The 19,848-nt window shown below is 33.4% G+C and overlaps 1 protein-coding gene across 2 annotated transcripts; it reads right to left on the bottom strand.

Moving 5' to 3' along the window:
• Positions 1-3,169: 3,169 nt before the first annotated feature.
• Positions 3,170-19,573, bottom strand: LOC100366786 (dynactin subunit 3-like). 2 transcript variants are annotated; one of them, XM_085507153.1, is made up of 7 exons: positions 19,428-19,573; positions 16,206-16,296; positions 14,949-15,035; positions 9,770-9,853; positions 6,138-6,196; positions 4,286-4,345; positions 3,170-3,329 (listed from the first exon to the last, which is right to left on the bottom strand). In XM_085507153.1, the coding sequence occupies exons 1-7, from the start codon at positions 19,533-19,535 to the stop codon at positions 3,240-3,242; spliced, it is 579 nt and encodes a 192-aa protein (XP_085363279.1). In that variant the 5' UTR covers positions 19,536-19,573; the 3' UTR covers positions 3,170-3,239. The 2 variants fall into 2 exon arrangements, with proteins under 2 accessions (XP_085363279.1, XP_002741729.1); XM_002741683.3 differs by having other exon boundaries at positions 16,212-16,296.
• Positions 19,574-19,848: the final 275 nt, after the last annotated feature.

Raw genomic sequence — 19,848 nt, 5'->3', positions numbered from 1 at the left:
TTTGTTAGAGGTAATACATAATAATCTTTATAGTTTTTATCTCCAAGGGTAAAACAAATGGATTTGAAAAAATAGCGCAGTGTGCATGTAAGCACATATTTTTGTCTATTTCTTATATTCTTGTATATTTCAATTTGTAAGTAAGCATTGAAATTATGCTTTATTTAATTTTTTCATCAAAATTGAATTTTTCTTCAAGTTTGGCAAACATGTATTTTTTCAGTGAAAGTTCATATTTCGTATACGCCTCCCAAATGGACGTCTTCCTGTTTTCATCCTAGGGGTGTCCATTTGAAACCCTGGGGGTGAGGTTCATTATTACAAAATACAATAATGTATCCAAATAAAACATGTAAAATTGGAAATAAAAATGACACAAAATCTCTGAAAAGAAAATTGTTTATCACTTTATTGGAATTGTATTCTGACAATAGATCCCATTGAAATCATTTATCAAATACATATCCAGCCTGTTTTCTTCACAATGAGATGCGAAATACTGTGGAATACTTTATTTTCGCTGGAATTTATTTTCGCTGAAAAGGCTTTTTGGGCGTTTTGCTTGGAATTTATTTTCACTGATTTTTGATGAGATTAATGTAAGATATAGGAAAAAATGTATATTCACCGGATTTTATTTTCACGGAATCATCCCTTCAGCGAAAATAAATTCCAAGCGAAAATAAATTATTCTACAGTATAAAATCGAAAGAACATTTAATATCGCAAAGCTAGTTCTTAAAGTTGGACTCTGAGAAGCTATTTTTAGATTAATTTGTGTTTTGTGATGGTATACAAATGTACTAGAAATGTGAGAAATTTGTTTTTAATTTTTCAAAATTTAGCACGTCTGTCTTTGGTACATATGGATTCACAAAGTTTTGTTGTTGTTTCAAAAACACTAGTAAAATCATCATAATCAGATTGCAAATTTAAATAATGAATGGAATCTTTGTCTGATTTATAGTTTATTTTGTTATATGAACAGCAATCTTTTCTACTGAGTTGCAAATTTCAAGTGCCATTCAAATTGTAGACGGAATTTGCAGGCTATCAGATTCCTGTACACCTGTTAGAACTATGCAACCCCTTCACCTCATATTGGCATATTTTATCTTCTTCCTCATCTGAGTCATGTTAAAAAAGTGCCAGTCATCATAAATTCAATTGAAAATATTGGATTGCTTCCTTATTCAGAAATGAAAATATGCAGAATTAGTCAAAATTTCGGTAAATACTATTTTTCAAGAAATTGTATTTTTCAAATACAGTAATTGACAGTTAAAAATGACATATATCATTGCATTCCTAAAAGACTATTCCCAACATACCGGTATATACATTTGTTTCATAATCTCATACATATATTTTTAAAATAGTTTTTTCCCGAAAACAGAATGCAGTTTACAGTTGACATCCAAATGACCACCCTGGCAGTTGTATGCTTGAACATTAAATATTGTCAAACCGTTTTAAACCAACAAATTCAAGAATGGAGAGTACCATATTTATGGGTTATTCAATTTATCGTATCCTGTTTTTCTTAAATACAACTTGCTTTGACCACTGACACATTATTTATGTAAGTAAAAGCACTAATGATAGAATGGTAAAGACTTATTTTGAAATACCACTAGCTGCGCACGTGCCATTCTTTTGTTTTCACTACACGCTATACATAGCTCATTCAAACATAAAGCTCATTCATATTGTACATGGTTGTAAGTAGTCTTTTATCATCCCGAAAAAACCTGATCGAGCAAGACACATAATTTCTTGCAATTAGCACTTTCAACCATGATTACCAATCGTATAACTGAATGACTTTAAGTGGGAGAGTTGTCGCCCACGCATGCGTCAGATGGCCATAGCCTGTCATTCTTTACAAACAAGTGTCTACCCATGAGCCTTTGCGTTTTTAGCGCGTGTTATCATCGCTTGGGACTCGATTCCCGCACGCGCACAGGGAACAAGCCTCCCGCTTTAATTGTTAAAAATGTTATATGAGATCTTTGCATCTTCAGAACAATAATGAATTGCTCAAAAATAAAGCCACAACAGTTGCCACAATGCATCCTGTTCCCAAGCATCACAACGAAGCCAACCATGCAAATAAAGCAAGAAATGTAAATTGCAGTAAGCCTTCAATACTTGCATCCATGATTTCTAATCACATCACAAATTACAATGCACATGCACAATAAATAGATAATGATTTATTCTCAATGCCATCACAAGAATACACATGACCTTTGCAATATCAATGAATGAAAACATGCATATACACTTCTAAATAGAGAATTAAATATTGGAAAATTAATATAAATGCAAAAATCATGTTTTCAAGATTTACTGATGCTTGAGTTAAATGTAAAACAACTCTAGTAATGATATGATGCAGGTGACAATTTTAATAACCTCTAATATCTAATCTTAATCCCAAGTTGACTTAATCATCATTGATGAAATACAGTATTTTCGATTTTATTTATTATTTGCTATAATTTTATTAACACATTGCCTGTTGATGCCATTTTTTTTCCCGGTACTAATAGTTTCAGACATTGCTAATAACAGTTCCCTTTCCAATTTACCATAAAATTGTACAAGGTACTTGACTTCAGACCAAGACCTTTTCTGATGTTTATCATACACATACTGTAAGGCACAGTTATCAAAAGCTGAGATGCTCATGTTCACAAAGATGGTTATATTCGTTGTTGGTACGTGTATAATTGCTACTGCTATTAAACACATTAATTTAAAGAGGTTCACAAAACATTGAAGCGTCAATGGCATTGCATTTTATCGCCTACAATATGGTTCCCATGTGATGAATATCCCCTGCGTATAATACAATGAACCATATTTACAAAGGCTATATTGATATATAGGTTCTTCCATTCATTCGTGTAGGAAGGGGTGGCAGTGTAATGAGGATCCTGTGCTTAGGAAACCACATCAATGATTGGGAAGTTGCAAAATATGCCTCATTATTAAATGATCGGTTACTAATAAAGAGCGAACGATTAGTCTGTACAAGTGACATTCACTTGTAAAGTCCTCAAATAACAATAATGTATAAATTATTTTCCTTTCAGTAGGTTGGGATAAGATGTGAGTGACCATATGATGGAAATAAGATATCTCGTGAGAAATAATTTACATGTATGCTGAAACAAATGTAATCTGCAGACACAAGGTGGTCAGCATAAATAAGTACAGTCAACGTATTTCCATTATTCATCTACTGGTTTCTTCTGTGAGGCTATTTCATACTGAGTTACGGTTTCATCCCACTGGACAAATTGTTTGGATAATAAAGTAATCTAGTTATCTGGATTAAGGAATACAATGTATACAACAATATGACCTGCCTCTTTCTGTGTGTTTGAATCCTCTTACGATACCTTACCCTGCTTATGCCTAGAAACAATGCTAGTAATATTGTGATATTAAAAATATTTGTTTACTGGTAATGTTAATTGCTGCGAGTAAGGAATTCCCCATAATCGAGTGGATCTTAAAGTGACTTAAAATGCTTAAGTTGATGCCATTTTTAATTAATAATAATTTACTTACATCATACCAAGTATGAGAAGAGTGAGTTAGAAAAATTCTAATACTGTGGAATACTTTATTTTCGCTGGAATTAATTTTCGCTGAAAAGGCTTTTTGGGCGTTTTGTATGGAATTTATTTTCACTGATTTTTGATGAGTTTAATGTGAAATATAGGAAAAAAAGTATATTCGCTAGATTTTATTTTCACGGAATCATCCCTCCAGCGAAAATAGCGAAAATAAATTCCAAGCGAAAATAAAGTATTCTACAGTAATACACTACATTACACTGAATTTCAATGGCATTAGAAATTATAATACTTGTAACCGGTAAATAGGAAAAAGGATCATTGTTGATGCATGGAATAAAAGATTTATTTTCAAAAGCATTGTTGGATTTCCTACACAAAGGAAATAATCACTGCATGTGGCCTATGATGAATCAATATTAAAGGTCAGTGAGGGTACTTTACCATGTACCTTCTACAATAGGACTGATTACTTTACCCTAGACTCAAAACATGGATGTATGGGTAATATGTGGTTTATGGTAGGACTGCATATGGTAAACATGTGATGTGTTGATACATGTATGCAAAGAATCTACTTTTAGAAAATGTACCTAGCATGGCATTGTGGGTTATTTACCATGTACCTACCATAACAGGGTTTTTTACTGGAAAACCCACCAATATGCTGCATTGTGGGTAATTACAAAGGATACAATGTGATTGTAAGCCTCAAGTAATTGCTTTGCATCTCCATTCAGGCTTTCAAGTTCCTCCTAGATGTAAACAACAATTGTTATGTCAGTCAGCCATTATATTCAATCAAAAGTTTATTACATAGGTACACTGTTAAATTTTCACTGCTAGAAATTTAATGTGCTTTCATCATTTTTTGACATTTACGTGAAAGCCAATGACACTTGATTTGGTAGGATCCCGGAAAAATGAAATACCTGCCCTGATTTTCAGAGACTCACAAAATCCATGAAATTAAAATGGTTTGATATGAATTTTAGTTAAACATTTTGTGAATTTACACATTCCATCATTTCACAAGGTATTATATAATTAAATAGTGATTTACCTCAAACATGACAACATGAACAGATGCCATTTAAGGTAGCGGGACTATTATTTGCATACTTGTTTTCATCTTCTAATTGTGACCAAATGACTACAAATAGACCCAGGAAAGTATATATTTTTAGAATCGCCAGACTTCAAGTGTGTTTGCCATGCCCGTATCTGCATTCTACGGTGCGTTACTTAATCAAAAGTGAAAAATTACTTTTTTTGTAAAAAAAATAATTACGCATTTATGCTGGTGATAAGAATTTTTTTTTTCACTTTTCCTAGTTGTTCAATAGTCTGGTAAATTGAATGTGTCTGGTCAGTTTTATTCAAGCAACGCGTTTTAAAAAGTAGTGTCCTGAATTTTAATTTCTGTTTTAGTCGCATTGCCCCTAACTCAAACCACAACACATTGGTAAATAATCCATGAAATAGTTTGTCTGGACACATTCAAGTTCCTCTCATTGTCACCTTAAAGGCGTGAAAATTTGGTGTTAATTCGACGACTATAAGTATACGTTATTTTTTGTTAAAGACCATGTATTTTGAAAAACATAAACTCCTAGAAAACGTTGATGAAGTCACAGCAAAGATTTTCAACCTTGTTTATCTGCACAAGCGATTTGTTTTCCCATCAAGGTCTGTTTTAACATGTGTAGGAGCATCCAAATGTGTAAGGCTATTGGAAACCAACAAAATAAAAGAATGGGATAGCTATAGTTCAATAAAATCGGCAGATGAAAACACCAAAATCAATGATTTTTTTCAGTGGCTGTGTGACCTTGTGTCCGACACATTCATATGCAAATGAGTAATCTGTGAAATAAACAGGGGCGGAGACAAACCACTCAAATGTTTGGAAACACTAATTGTGTGTCAGATAGCTACTGATAACACATCCTAACATTGCTTTGTCTTGAGTTAATCTTTATAGGCACACAGATTAAACCTGTGTTGTTGATTTTGGAAAACATTACTGAAGCTGTATTGCTTCCCTTCAGAAAATCTACATTTTAACCAACTTACATGACATTCTAGTTTAAGTTGACTTTATCAGATGAAAGTTTATAGTGCATTTCATCAATTAATAAATAAATGTGAAAATCGTAATTTTCAACACAAATAATAGTCTCGCTATCTTAATTATTCAATTCACAACACAGACCCTTGTAAAATGAGCCTAGGTTTATCACTAGGTTTGTTTTTTTTCATAAAGATTTTGCTACATGAATATAAAAGCAGTGCTTATAAAATAAAATATTCAAATGATTGACTCAACTTAAACATAAGCTAGTTTACTTCCGGGAAACTCTACTGTATTCTATTTATACAAAATATTTTTGGGAACAAGTAATCAAAGCAAAATGAATAATGTAAAGTAATGATGGTTCTTAATGGCATACAATTATTTTGGTGAATAGTACCTTGATTGTATAGCACATCTCTTGGACATAGTTGTCATGGAAACTGCATGCACGATATCAAATTACTACTTACCTTTTGATCCATGTTTATATGTGATAATGACTGCATTTTTTCTGACATATTTGGTGTAACTGAAAAACAACGTACAATGGAGCATAAATGTTAATAACAAGGAATGGACCTTTTGTTAATAGTCATGTTTAAACCTTTGAATTCCATCCTGCCAAAAATTTTACATTCTTAGATACATTTCTTGAATTGAAAGAGACATAAATTATATTTCAATATTTCCTACTGGTCTTCAACAAATATAATACAATGTAAATATCAACCGTAGTGAATATCAAGCAAATGGGTAAATCATGGTAACTGTGCGTAAACTACGCTTCAACAATAACCTGTCAAACCCTGAATGGCAGTAAATATCATACTAGTATTCCATATTCATTGCTAGCTACTAGTTTTTCTTTTTAAAAAATCATGCTGCTTTTTTTTCGAAAACAATTCTAACAGATTGTACTTAGACATAATTCACTTTAATCCGTATTTCGTTACCAGGAAGCCCAGCGAATTCCTGGAGAACTGTGTCGGTACAACACTGCATTCTGATTCGTGAAAAACTGCGTCATACAGAGTATATTTTTAAAGGTTTGAGGAAAGGTAAATTTAGACTCAACCCACCCAATGGCGATCGCTATGTTTATATAACTGTATGAATATCTTATCAGCTTTACGTAATCCATTGTGCCCTTCCCTAAGTGGAAATGATAACACAACGCCATGACAGTTTTCACGCAAGGTTTTGACACCACGAACGATTTTACGTTCGTTTCCCTGGTATTGTAAATATTTTTATTTTATTTTTTCATCTGACGATTGAACATCAGCAAGCATCAGTGTATAATGGATTTTGGCATGTCGTCGTGATGCAATAGCCATTTTTGTGGACGATTAACCTCACTTTCATAAAACAGGCATTATCTCCGTTCGTGTTTTGTGGTTGGTTAGAGAGATTGAAAATTAATTACTGTAAAATGACTAATTTTCACTGGGTTTAAATTTCACTGATTTACCATTTCAGGCATATTCAGTGAGTTTTAAATACACGGTTTCGTCATTTAGATAATGTGTTCTATGCTAAATTTTACATATTCACTGTGTTTTAATTTAGCGCATTTTTCCAGTCAGCGAAATAAGCTAAATTAAAACACAGTGAATAATTACCCCCTTTACAGTAGCTCCCACAGTTTTTGTCAGTTTGTCTTGAGATTTTCAGACTATTTTGACAACGTCTACGAATAAAAGGACGTCTGGGCTTATTTTTAAAGCTTTGCATTCTCGGAAAATGACATTCTATGTGTGAATTACTGACCGGGATTGAATATACGGCACGCATCCAGCTTGACAACTTTGTAATATGAAAACAAAACATATTACATATACGCCTGGACGTCCTTTTGTTAATAAACAACTGATAAACATTGTGTGATAGTTTCACTCAAAATAAACAAAAATTGTGCGAGCTATTTAGATTTGAACTTAAATGCTAAACTGAAAAACATAAGTGGAGATAATGGCTAATTTGCATAACCATTCACTCAGTAAGAAGTTTTGTAATGCTTATAATTAAAATGGCTGTAACAGTTCCAAATTGAAACCTATTATCTTTTTGTAAAAATTTAAATATAGTGCCAATCTGATTAAAATCTGACGTAGTGTACGGGCTATAATTATTTTGGCTATAAACTTATTTTAATTTTATTACTTTTGTTATTAATGACTTTTTATTTTATTATTTTACTTTGATTTTGTGATTTCTTTACATCAATAATAATGATAAAGAACTGGACTTGATTGTTTTCCCACAGACCCTAATAACATTTACATCATCAATTCCGATGGTAAATATAAATACAATAATATTGTAATAAAATGAATATTTTTCGTGACTATTTCTGTTATTTCATTGTAATAGTGGTAATCAACGACACATCTAATTTGGCAATTTAATTTTTTGAAAAATTAGACCCGAAATAATACAAATATGGTCTGGCTTTATATGATTGAGAAATTTTAAATAACAAACAAAAGTCATTTACTTTGCCATTTCCCCAAGAGTGATACACTGTCAATGTTAGCCTTATCTGCCCGTACATGTCTAAGACAAGACTATCAACCAAACTCAGTCTTCAAATGACTGCAAAATTTTACTCTTTGAATGAAAAAGTTAACTTTCATCACTTTTTACAAATCAAAGCTGCATATAATTTTTTTTTTCAAAACACCTTTTGATCAACATCTGTAGGCAATGAAAAATAATGTCCATTTGGTCCAAAATTAACTAAACATTTTGGCAGGAAAGAATATAATAGCAATTCGGTCATTGGTGAATTGAAGGTTATGTTTGCATAAATCTGAATGGGTAATTAGACAATACTAGAATTGTACCTAGGCATTAGTAGAGTGGCATACATATGGTATGTTCCATCTAGTGTTATTATATATTCATAGTTTCTTGTCCACAAACTTGTCTATACTGCCCTCAACGACAAGTATCAGTAGTATGGATCAGGTGTCGCATTCAGTCTATGTCTTTTTACCTAATGAAGGCCTGCGGTATTGATTTCCATGGACAATACTAATACATGTTGCTATGTTGGAATTTACCATTAAACAAAACTGAATGGAATACAATTTTCACTTTTTTTTTTTTTTATTCTGAGGAATGAATAGAAACTGGCGCAAAAAAGCCTACTGGCGAAAAAAAACCTATGTACAATGAATGATAGATGCACACAGAATGTAATAAAATAGATTATGTTTTCACATGTAGTATTAGTCTAGTACATTTTTATACCGCAAAGTCACCAAATTGGTGCTGTGTGTAATTATTGTTTAGCATTGTGGAGTAAAAAGGGGCTTCTATATGTCTAAAACCAACAAACAATTCCATCGGTGACCATCAAATATTTGGGGGATTACTAACAATGAGGTAATAATGTAATTGCATAGGGTAATCAAGATTCGATGAATTTCTGGAATTTAAATGATACAGAATGACAACTGAGTTGACCTTTAGTAGAAATGTTCATTATTCATTATTGCAATATATTCTTTTTGTTTTCTCCTAAGAGATTACGTTTCACATGACAATTACAACAAATTTACGTTGTCTGTTTGTTCACCTTCTGAGAAATAACAAGAATTAGGGAAAGCACAGTTGATGATATGCAAACTTCACTAGATGCTAATCTTTAAAACTTTGAGCCTCAATGAGGGGGTTACCAAAAATACTCTATATATCGGCGTCAGTCGTGCTAGATAACAACACCAGTGGCAAACTCAGAAGCTAGTCTGCAATTAAATATGGTTCCAAAGTAAAGGAACAAAACTCAACACAAATGAAAAACATAGTGTTCCAAAGTAAAGGAACAAAACTCAACACAAATGAAAAACATGATACACACATACACACACACACACTAACTGCAAAGACTCCCATTATGTGCTTCGCACATGGGAGTCAACTAGTGTACATCTTACCAGACCTTGATAGGAACATGTACAATTCACGTATAAAGTGGGCACGACACTGCATAGAATTATTTCATTTTCATAATAATTGGTATTAACCTAAAAACATTTTGTAAGTTGTCTATGAAACTGAGGTATGTAAGTATGGGTAAAGTGCAGTGCAATTTTACCTTTCAAATGTTCACTATCTAGTATATCTTTCATTTTCGTAACTTGCTCGAGAAGCTCTCCCTGTTTCTTGAGATGCTCTTCCTCTGAAAAAACAACCAAAATGTAAAAGTAAATAATAATAAGTTAATATAAACACTGCTTGGACCAATAACTATGATATATAGTAGATAATATTTGGTAATTGTTGTCCAAGGTAACTATTAAAAACAGCTAGACGTTTCGAACTATGGCAATGGCTCTTTACTTCTATGCTATCAATAGAGAGCCATTGCTCGAAACGTCTAGCTATTTTTAATAGTTACTTAGAATATTGATTATCAAATATTATCTACTATAAACCAAAATGTAAGAAATTCTGATGAAAAATATAAGCAATAACAATTCTACATGTAAGTTTGTCAAAAACTCAAATTCCTGAATAATAAACAAGTTATATTGTAAAAAACAATGTAACTAACAATGTAAAAAAAACCTGTCCATTTAAAGCATGTAATAACTACAATGAATGACTTTCCATCCATAAAATGTTCCCTTCCCCTGGCTTTATAAACAAAGCAAGACAGTAAATATGCCTATTAATAGTGACTACTTAGCATATGCCAAAATGTGGGTGATGGCTAATTTAGCCAGTTGTTACTATTCTAAATAGAATAGTAACATATATTGTTTACTTTAATATTGGTATTTAAAGTTGTATTATTGGTATACAATTGTTTTTCTAGAAAAAAATAATAAGAGGGAGCAGAGCGACCAAGTGGGAGGGTATATCGAAAGGTTTCTGCGTCATTTAACGATGTATCTGTTGCTGTTGAAATATTTTTGGCGTAATTTTAGTGTATTTGGTATTCAGACACATTGTCAGCTGGTGTTGTGAGAAGTTTTCACGGAGAAAAATATATTTGAGAAAGATTTCATGTTGTAGGACAGCATGGAAGTGCGCGGCTCAAGAAATATATTCATGACATGAAAATTCAATCTGCAATTCAGTAAGAGTTCCAGCCAAAAGTATCAGGGCGCTGCGCCCTTGTTCCCTGGTTTAGAAAAAACCCTAGGTATATGCAGAACATCTCCCACTGATTATTATGAATACATGTACAATGAGATAATAAAAATAGTTGCTTTGGCAACAAATCCTGAAATGTTGGAATTTAATCTCTAAATTAAACATAATTTTCATTTCATCACTCAAGACCATTTGTGCATTTTGACGTTTGCATGGCTTTGTTTTAATTTTAGGTGGTACTTCTAAACATAGAATTCTATTAGTTAAGATTTCTCATAAACCGTACACAAAACAAAGCACTTATATTATGCTTACAGGGGTCAGTGAGAGGTTTTCTGCATTTTTAATAGTCCCTTGGAAGCTCACTGCATGAAGTATCTGGATATATACTGAACGTTTGTCAACAAATAACTACATGTATTTACTTAGATCAAAACAATTGTAGCACTTTATTTATAATTGCTACGATTAAACGACAGCTTTCTATCGGAGCCAAACTACTGCTTAACAGGAGATTATTTCCAATGCGTTTACACGGTCTGGCCGAACAAAAGCCGAGATCCGCCTGAGTTTGATCCGCCCGAGTTCGATCCAGTTCGTTCAGAGCCGAATGGAACAGCGCCTTCATTTACTTAGTACATGTATGAAAACAACATGGCTAAAAACGATTTTGGCGTTGTGCTTGTGTTGTTGTTTCTTTACATGGCAAAATGCATGTCAAAGCAATACAAGAGGTCAATTAGGGAATAAAGGGTGAGGCGTGGTCGCGTCTGTTTTACCGTTGCCCACTCATTCCATTGTTGCTTGATGTCAACAAGCTAATGCATGGCACTATAATGCAGAATATACTCTCCTTGAGAAACACGTATGCTCAAAGAAGACGAGCTAGGATGTAGTGAATGATTATTGCACAACGTCACCAGTGGGTACTACTATTCGTTCATCTGCAGTTAAATAAGGTTGTGTTAACATTAGTGAATATCACTGTATTTTATAATGTTTGTTTAATTGATCACATACCTTGGACCTGCTAATAGATCAGTTGAAAAGATATAATTTTCAATTTGAATTGAATTTATTAGATAAGAATTTGGGAGGGGGGTCTATTCACTCATTTTATTTACCTATTTCAAATGATTTTCCATATTTGTGGTTATTTATGAAAGACTGTTAGATAAAACAAGAATACACAAACTAGTTAAAAAAATGTACAAAATAGACCAATAATACCCTTGTGGTGTGTGGACAATCAAGAAACTTGTTGAATTCACCAAAGTGCACAAAATAATTTACACCAATAAAACTATTGTGGCGAGTAGACCTAGAAACATAGAAAGTTGTAACAATGTCATTTACCATACTTCCCCAGGCATAAGCCCCTCCATGGCTGTTTGGTTTGTGTTTTTATGAGAAAAACTCATATATATTTGAAAGCAATCAATTCATGGACTGTGAATCCATGGGGCCAGTAATCTGGCGATGTCACACCATAAACTTGCCACTTTCTTTCAATTGTGTGTCATGTCTATGGCATTTCTATCATGTTGACTATTCCTCTGCCTTCTTGATGACCTCTAGTCAATTACAATGTTCATAGTAAGGCATGCCAACTATGAGAACTTGCTGGTAAGTGTGACATATCTTCCTTGAAAAACTAAGTTTTACATTAATATTCAGCTAATCGAAACATAGTTAAAGAACGACTGACATGGCTGGCAGTACATTAAGTCACGCTGCCACACGTGTCAGCATTTTACTGATCAAAATGTCAATGGGTTTAGCGGTAGTTTTTATTGTCATTTATTTAACTGCTGGGTTGGCCAAACAAACATAAAATCTTCCCTAATATACTGTAATCATAATTAAGAGGGTGCCAAAAACAGTTTTGTTTCCAGTGGAGCTCACTATCGTGTTCATTTACAATGTGTTCATATACACTTTTAAAAAAATCAAAAGTTCAATACTACGAAGACATGTAAACAAATGAATTAAATTACAAAGAGCACATCCAGGCACTTACAAGTGAGGAAAGTGTACGAATCGCATCAACAGGAACAAAGAACAAGGCTTTACAGTGTGTCTCTTAGCATGTGCCAATAGTCACAAAGACCCTGCATTTGTCATTTTCAGGTAATTTATTTTGATCAATTCATAAGCAGAATGTTTTTATTTAATTTTAATATAAGACAGAAATCAAATACATGTGTAACCATTATTGCTATATAAAATTACCCATATGATTTATATTTTTATTAATTTATTTCTTTGTTTACTTTTAGAGAAAAAAGTTATAGCAAACCTGACTGTACCAGGCAATATCTTATTAGTGGTGACACCAAATGGATGGATGACTGAAAAAATGGTGATTTGGTATAATCGGTACTGTTATTCAAACCACTATGATGTACAGCGCATGTTGGCATTGGGCGGGGCACGACAACACATGATAGCCCAGCTATTATGGTTTTTATCCCAGCTGGTTATATTTCCATTGTTCAGTTGATGGACGTGAGTGCAAACAAACTGTTCAAAGACCACCTGCACAGAGAATGGATCGCGTACGTGCAGAAAGACAGGCGTACTACAAAAGATGATCTAAAACAGTTGTTTACGACAAGATGTTCTTAACTGGGTCAGTCGTTATGGGGATTCTGTCTCTGAGGGAGAAAACTGTGATGCTGATTTGAACTTTGAAGGTTTTAACAGTAACAATAATAGAAATGAATGCCCAGCTAGGCGCCATGTTTGTTTTTCACTTGTGTCAATGTCATTGTCTCCTGGAGATTGTTTCGTCGCAAGTCTGTTTTATCTTATCTTCTTGTGGTTGAAAACTAAGAAATGAAGTTAGTGACATGGTTACAGTTAAACAAAAAATTCTTCCATTTTTCTGAGGTGGTCCTGGAGGATAAGCCCCCGCCCCCCTTACTTTCGCTGATTTTACATGTTCATGTCCCTGGGCTTATGACTGGGGAAGCACAGCAACTTTTTTTAGACAGTTATATGAACATTTCTCATTTTATTTTTTAGATTATACAAATTGAATAGAAAAATATACTGCAAATTGCTTAATTTTTGTTACCAGGAATTTTTGCTATTGACAATTTGCGTTGAGAAATTTTCAGTTACACAAAATTTCACTGGCAGGATTTCGCCTGATGTGTGAACATTTGTCTTTCATGAAATTACAGTAGTTGCCCATATTGTCAATTATTTAATTTGTTTTTGCCATGGAAAGTTAGATGGGGCTGTGCATTACCAATTAAGAGCTTACCAAATTTGCATAAATACTGCAATACCTTATAAGCTGATGATATATTATAAATGTTATTTATTTTGTTGAACAATTTGAACTAATTTTAAATGTATTACTGTATCTTTGTAATCAGACTGTTAAGTAGGTTAAATACTTCCAACAAATTTAAATAATTTGATATCAGAGCCAAAATCACAAATAGAGTCATGGTCTGGCAGTATATAGACCAAGTGAATCCACATAGAAAACTAGGAAAACCTAAAGTACTACAATGAAGTGAAGTATTATTAAATGAACATTTCAGAAGTTGGTGAGTAGTCCAACCATTTACTTTCAGCACAAAAGTTCCTGGTTCATCTAGCTCAGCACTAAATGCCAATAGGTGATTTTCCGTTCAACTGCGAGATCTCGCGAGATGCATGAAAGACACGCGTCGAACGTCTGCCGCAAAAATTGAACGATTTGATTTGAACTCAAATTTCTTTATATCGTAGCTCACATCGACCGGCCGATTTTCGACAAAGGAATATTGCTTTCAAATACCCTCACTTAATCGAAATTACTTATCATCAAATGTGTACAGCACATTATTAAGCATGGAAATATCCCCAAAATACTTTCGCGTTTGTCGAATCTCATGCGATGTTTGACGCCACTACGACGCTATGACCTCCTGTTTTTACATTCGATTTCACGCACAACGCGCGATTCTTGCAGTGAACGGAAAATGGTCTATTATGATGACTCATTGTAGACTAGTTCAGATCTGTGAGTAACCAAGCTCTCATTTCCTCACCCAGTAATTTACCCCATCTCCTGAACACGTATGAACAAGTGAGATGTTTGTGCTGAAAAGTTATAATGTATGTTGTATTGAAGTACATAAGAATGTTTGTTATCAAGAAAAACAAATAATAATTACCTGCAAGGATAATTTCTGTTTTCAAATCATCATCCATAGTAATGGTATCTGATAAAGCTGGGTCCAAGTATTGGTCAATTTCTTGCACTGTAACAAATAACGTATTTACAAACATTATGTTAATTGACAGTTATTTAGAATATTCCACTACATTTATGGGGGATGTGACTGTGTTGAGAATATACCACTACACATACGGGACTCACTGTCTGCATAATTCTTAGAAGGGCAGTAATATAAATCTTTTATTACAATTTTCATAGACTAGCCCGGCTAGGATGAATTTTTTTCAGTTAAATTATAATAGAAAACTTGAAAGAAAATAGGTTTGCAAAATTTGGGGATTATGATTACAAGAGATTTAGCATTAACAACTCCATTTCGCGATATTTTTGTTTAATTTAAACTTTAAAACGAAATACACTGCCCAGACTGTGCCAATCTACCATTTTTTACCTATAATTGCTAGCAATTATACGGTACATGCTAAAAATGCTTGTTTGAAAATAAAATAAATAAAACTACATGCAACTCTATAATACTGTACAGTTCAGCTTGCATTACCTGCATTTTCCCCTGCAGGGAACAATGCATTTATTGCATTTAGAATATTTATAGCATTCACAACAAGGTGATTAGTTGTGTATTTATGGTGCTCACGTTGCATGAAAAATGTGCAACTAAAATGTGATAAATAGGCGATGTTTGGCAAAAGTCTTGTATAACATTACTGTAACAATGCATGAAAAATACATTGTTTGTATACATGAAATTTGAGCATGTGCTGCATGAAGATGCTTTTGTATCGCTTTAAAGCCAAGAGGATCGTCACCTGTGCACATGAGGGAATTGAGTCCTAAGTGAAGATAAAGTATACTAAAAACACAAAAGCACATGCATAGATGCTTATTTGTAAACAACAACACGCTATGGCCGTCTTCCACATGCGCAGGTGAGCACTTTCTTACTTTCACTGTATTTTTCTAACGCTCTATAAGTACATCTACTGTGAATTACTTTATATTTTAGATGCAATTAAACTTTTGATGAAAACCACAAATTTGGACAATACCAGCAATTTTTTTTCACTGATTAATCATTTAAACATTTTTTTTTATCAGGTCAAGAAAAAAAGAGCAATAATAACTTCCAGTGAATACAAATTTAAACAGTATATCAATATTAAGACACAAGTTTCAGAGAAGCACATATCAAAAATTTTCATTTCAACAAATAATGACACTGATTAAGACATACACTTACACCTCTTCCATGCAGAATTAATGTTGTCACGTCCAGCAGTGGCAGTGTTCATGGACTGCAAAAACGATGATAGAGCATCAATACACTAGGTATAAGAAAAAATAAAGAAGGAATAAGAATATACACAGAATTTTCATAGTGTGTAATTTTATCTATACCACCAGTACCTCTCGTCTATCACTGGTCTAGCAATGGCTATTGTTATGGAACAGCTTATATTGTATCTACTCAGTGCCAGTGCTAGTCAGTGTACAGAATTATGCAGAGCACAGCATAGGTTTTATCTCCACATTTCCCAGATGTAAACATAAACAAAAAATTAATGGATTATTATTTACCATAAGGAGGTCTTTTTGACAATTAATGAAATACTATGCTTTGAAATACATAACGTTTCTTGCCATAGTGCCTCTTGTTAAGTTAACCTTTGATCCTAAACCTAGAACTGTATTACAGCAAGTGAAAAATTCTTTACATATAACTAACATATAACCGCATCTGGTAGGCTATTTCAAAATCCCCAGTTCCTAGTGACCACTGTTGATGCAATAAGGTTACATACCCAACTATGTGACAGTCAATCAAAACAATGAACCGTGTTTCAGATGACTTCAACTCTTAACTCGCAGCGTTTAGTCAAACATTTATCAAATAAGGTTTTATTCATTGATATCTGACACTTTACTAGTTAATGCATACATACATGTATATTTGTTAATTTAATAAATTAACTCTATTTTTAACGTTTAACAAAAAAAAAAATTAGTTTTGAATACAGTTTTTGATTTTGAACTCATCATTGACTAATTCTTTACAATTATTGCTATGTATGCCAAAGAGTGCAGACCAGGACACTCAGATGAAGACTATTTGCCTCTTCTTGGGATGTGAGCAATCTCGAAGGAAGTTGGGCTAGAATGGTTAAAGGGTTTGTGCAACATTCACACTGGTTGGCTAGCTAGCCTTGTTACGTTCTGATAAAATGTTCAAATTCGCTGCATGTTATCATGCATTCAGAATATCACTGCAAGACACAAGATATAAAGGACATTTGAACTAAAAGATTCTAGGAAATGATTGACTGTTAAACTGGCGATGGGACATCTCATTATACAGGAAATTGAGAACGTGACACTCACAATGCTACTGTTACTAATATAAGCTCAATAACAACATCAAATATCAACAAACTACCAATCAATATTTAAGAAGCAAATACATATTTTTTCCATTATCCCAATAATTCTGGTGCTTTGCGTTAACACGACCCCTGTTATATAGTCCAGCATCAGTTGTTGGTTTGATGACTGTCATTATAAACCTTATGTTGTTTTCAAATGTTTTTTTTTTTTTCACCCAGCCCAATCTAGCCATAGTTTGATACATGTACGAACTGTAATTATCATGGCCCGGAGGTAGCTATGGAATCATAGCCCCCTGAGGGTCGATTTGAAAAGAATACGTCCAAGTTTATTTATTTATTTACTTATTGACTCTTACACAATCCCCGGAGGGAAAGAAAATGGTCACAAAGTACAAGGAGAAATATATATATATAAAAAACAAAACAAAAACACAATATACTAAAAAACAAATAACAAATACAATCACTAAATTACTAAATAAAACAAAATCTCTAAAATACAATCTAATATAAAATTACAAAATTGACAGCAGGCATTAAGATGTCAAGTAAGACCCTGCTTCCTGACTTTAAAGCTTTTACTTATGAACTGTGCTACTGGTATAATAATGTTTTCATTCTGTAACAATTCCATGAATTTTTTCTCTGCAGGTTTATTTTCAAATGCTGGGATCATATCCTTAGCTTTATTGAACAGTTTGGCACGCAACTCATTATATTTGTTGCATTCCAGCAGAAAATGCATTTCATCCTCAATTAGACCTTTGTTACACATGTCACAAACCCTGTTGTTTAGTGGGATTTTTTTATGACGACCCATTTCAATTTTGAGACTATGGTCACTAAGACGGAATTTGGTAAGCACACTACGCAGTTCAAAGTTTTTTAGCTTGACTAAATATGGCTCAAGTTTTAAATCTGATTTGATTAGCCGATATGTTCTTAGTTTGTTTTTCTCATTTGCTTTGGTGCGGTTATCATTATAGACCTCACCTTTCCATCTTGTTAGAAATAAATCCTTGATGCCTAAATCAATTTGTTTCATTTGTGCCGAGGTTAGTTTATCACCGTTGTTAACTGAATGATATAGTTGGATATTGTTTAATAATGATGTCACTTCTAGATACCATTTACTTTTAATGCTTTGGTTAACCACAAAAGCTTCCTTGAGTAACGCATTATTAGAATTCATGGCCCGACTGTAATATTTAATTATTTGTTTTTTTATAAATACGTCTAGGGGGTATCTGCCTAACTCGCTATACATGGCCATAATTGGTGTGTGTTGTGACACCCCCAGTAGATACCGACAATAACTTAATTGAACGTCTTCAATAGGTGATTTAGTGGAGAACTCATCACCCCAAACATCACAACCATAAATGAGGATAGGTCTGATGAGTTTGTCAAAAAGGGAAATTGAAACTTTTATACTTATGTTTTGTATTGAGCCAAGCTTTGCTTTCATTGAAAACAGAGCTTTTTGAGCCTTACGTTTAAGGTTTTTTAGGCCATCCTTAAATTTACCATTGGCACTAATGACTAGTCCCAGATAGTTATAAGATTTAACTGTATCAAGTTCGATACCTCCAAGAAAAAATGTATCATTATTCAAACGTCTGTTTGATTTATTGAAAATTAAAAGTAATAAAGAAAAAAAGTAAAACAGTTGTCAGTCGCAAGATACAGCTACGGATCCACAGCTAGGCCCGGAGGGTAGGAAGTATTTATTGCGATTCTTACAATGAGATATTCCATTTTAATCTTTAGAGGGACTGGGCTGATACAAAATTACAGCAGTTAAATACACATGGAACTAGTAGTGAAATATAGCATTAGGGGCGGAGGGAATGGACGTACTGTGTCCAGGGTTCAAATAATCTGCCCATCCAATCTACCTGATACTAGTAGTTCATAGCTGTACCATGGAGGTAAACAGATTTAAATCTCTTTTTACCTCCATGGCTGTACCAATGAACACCCCCCCCCCCCGCCCTGAAAATAAGGACGTATATTAAAATAATAAACGCACTGTACACTCGACAATGAGCGTAATGTAGTGCCCTTCTTACCTTCTTATTGTCTTTAGTTTTAAATCCGCGTTGCTCATGACCACATATACGATTCTCCAGTATTTTTATTCTTTGCTCTAGTTTTTGGGAAACAGAATGGGCCGCCATTTTGACCTGTAAACTAGTCCCATAATTCAGTGCGTTAGGATTCCAGGATTTTCTTAACACTAGGCGGCGCTAACCGATATATATTTTCTGATCAGCTCTTTAATGAATGTGAGTAAAATAAAAGACAAATTATCAAAATACGTGACAACTTCATTTAAAAATACCTTTCTGATGTACTTATTATACATTCGAATAAACTGTAGGGACTGGTAAACTGGAAATGTCATGTGTTTGGTCATGGGTCTTATTTGAATCATTGCAATGCAACTACGACTAAAGTTGATTTTAGGGATTTATTGAGCAAACTAAATAT

This window comes from Saccoglossus kowalevskii, chromosome 13 (genome assembly GCF_978046115.1).
Source record: "Saccoglossus kowalevskii chromosome 13, keSacKowa6.1, whole genome shotgun sequence".
Lineage (NCBI taxonomy): Eukaryota > Metazoa > Hemichordata > Enteropneusta > Harrimaniidae > Saccoglossus > Saccoglossus kowalevskii.
This window is presented reverse-complemented; position numbering and strand designations above follow the sequence as displayed.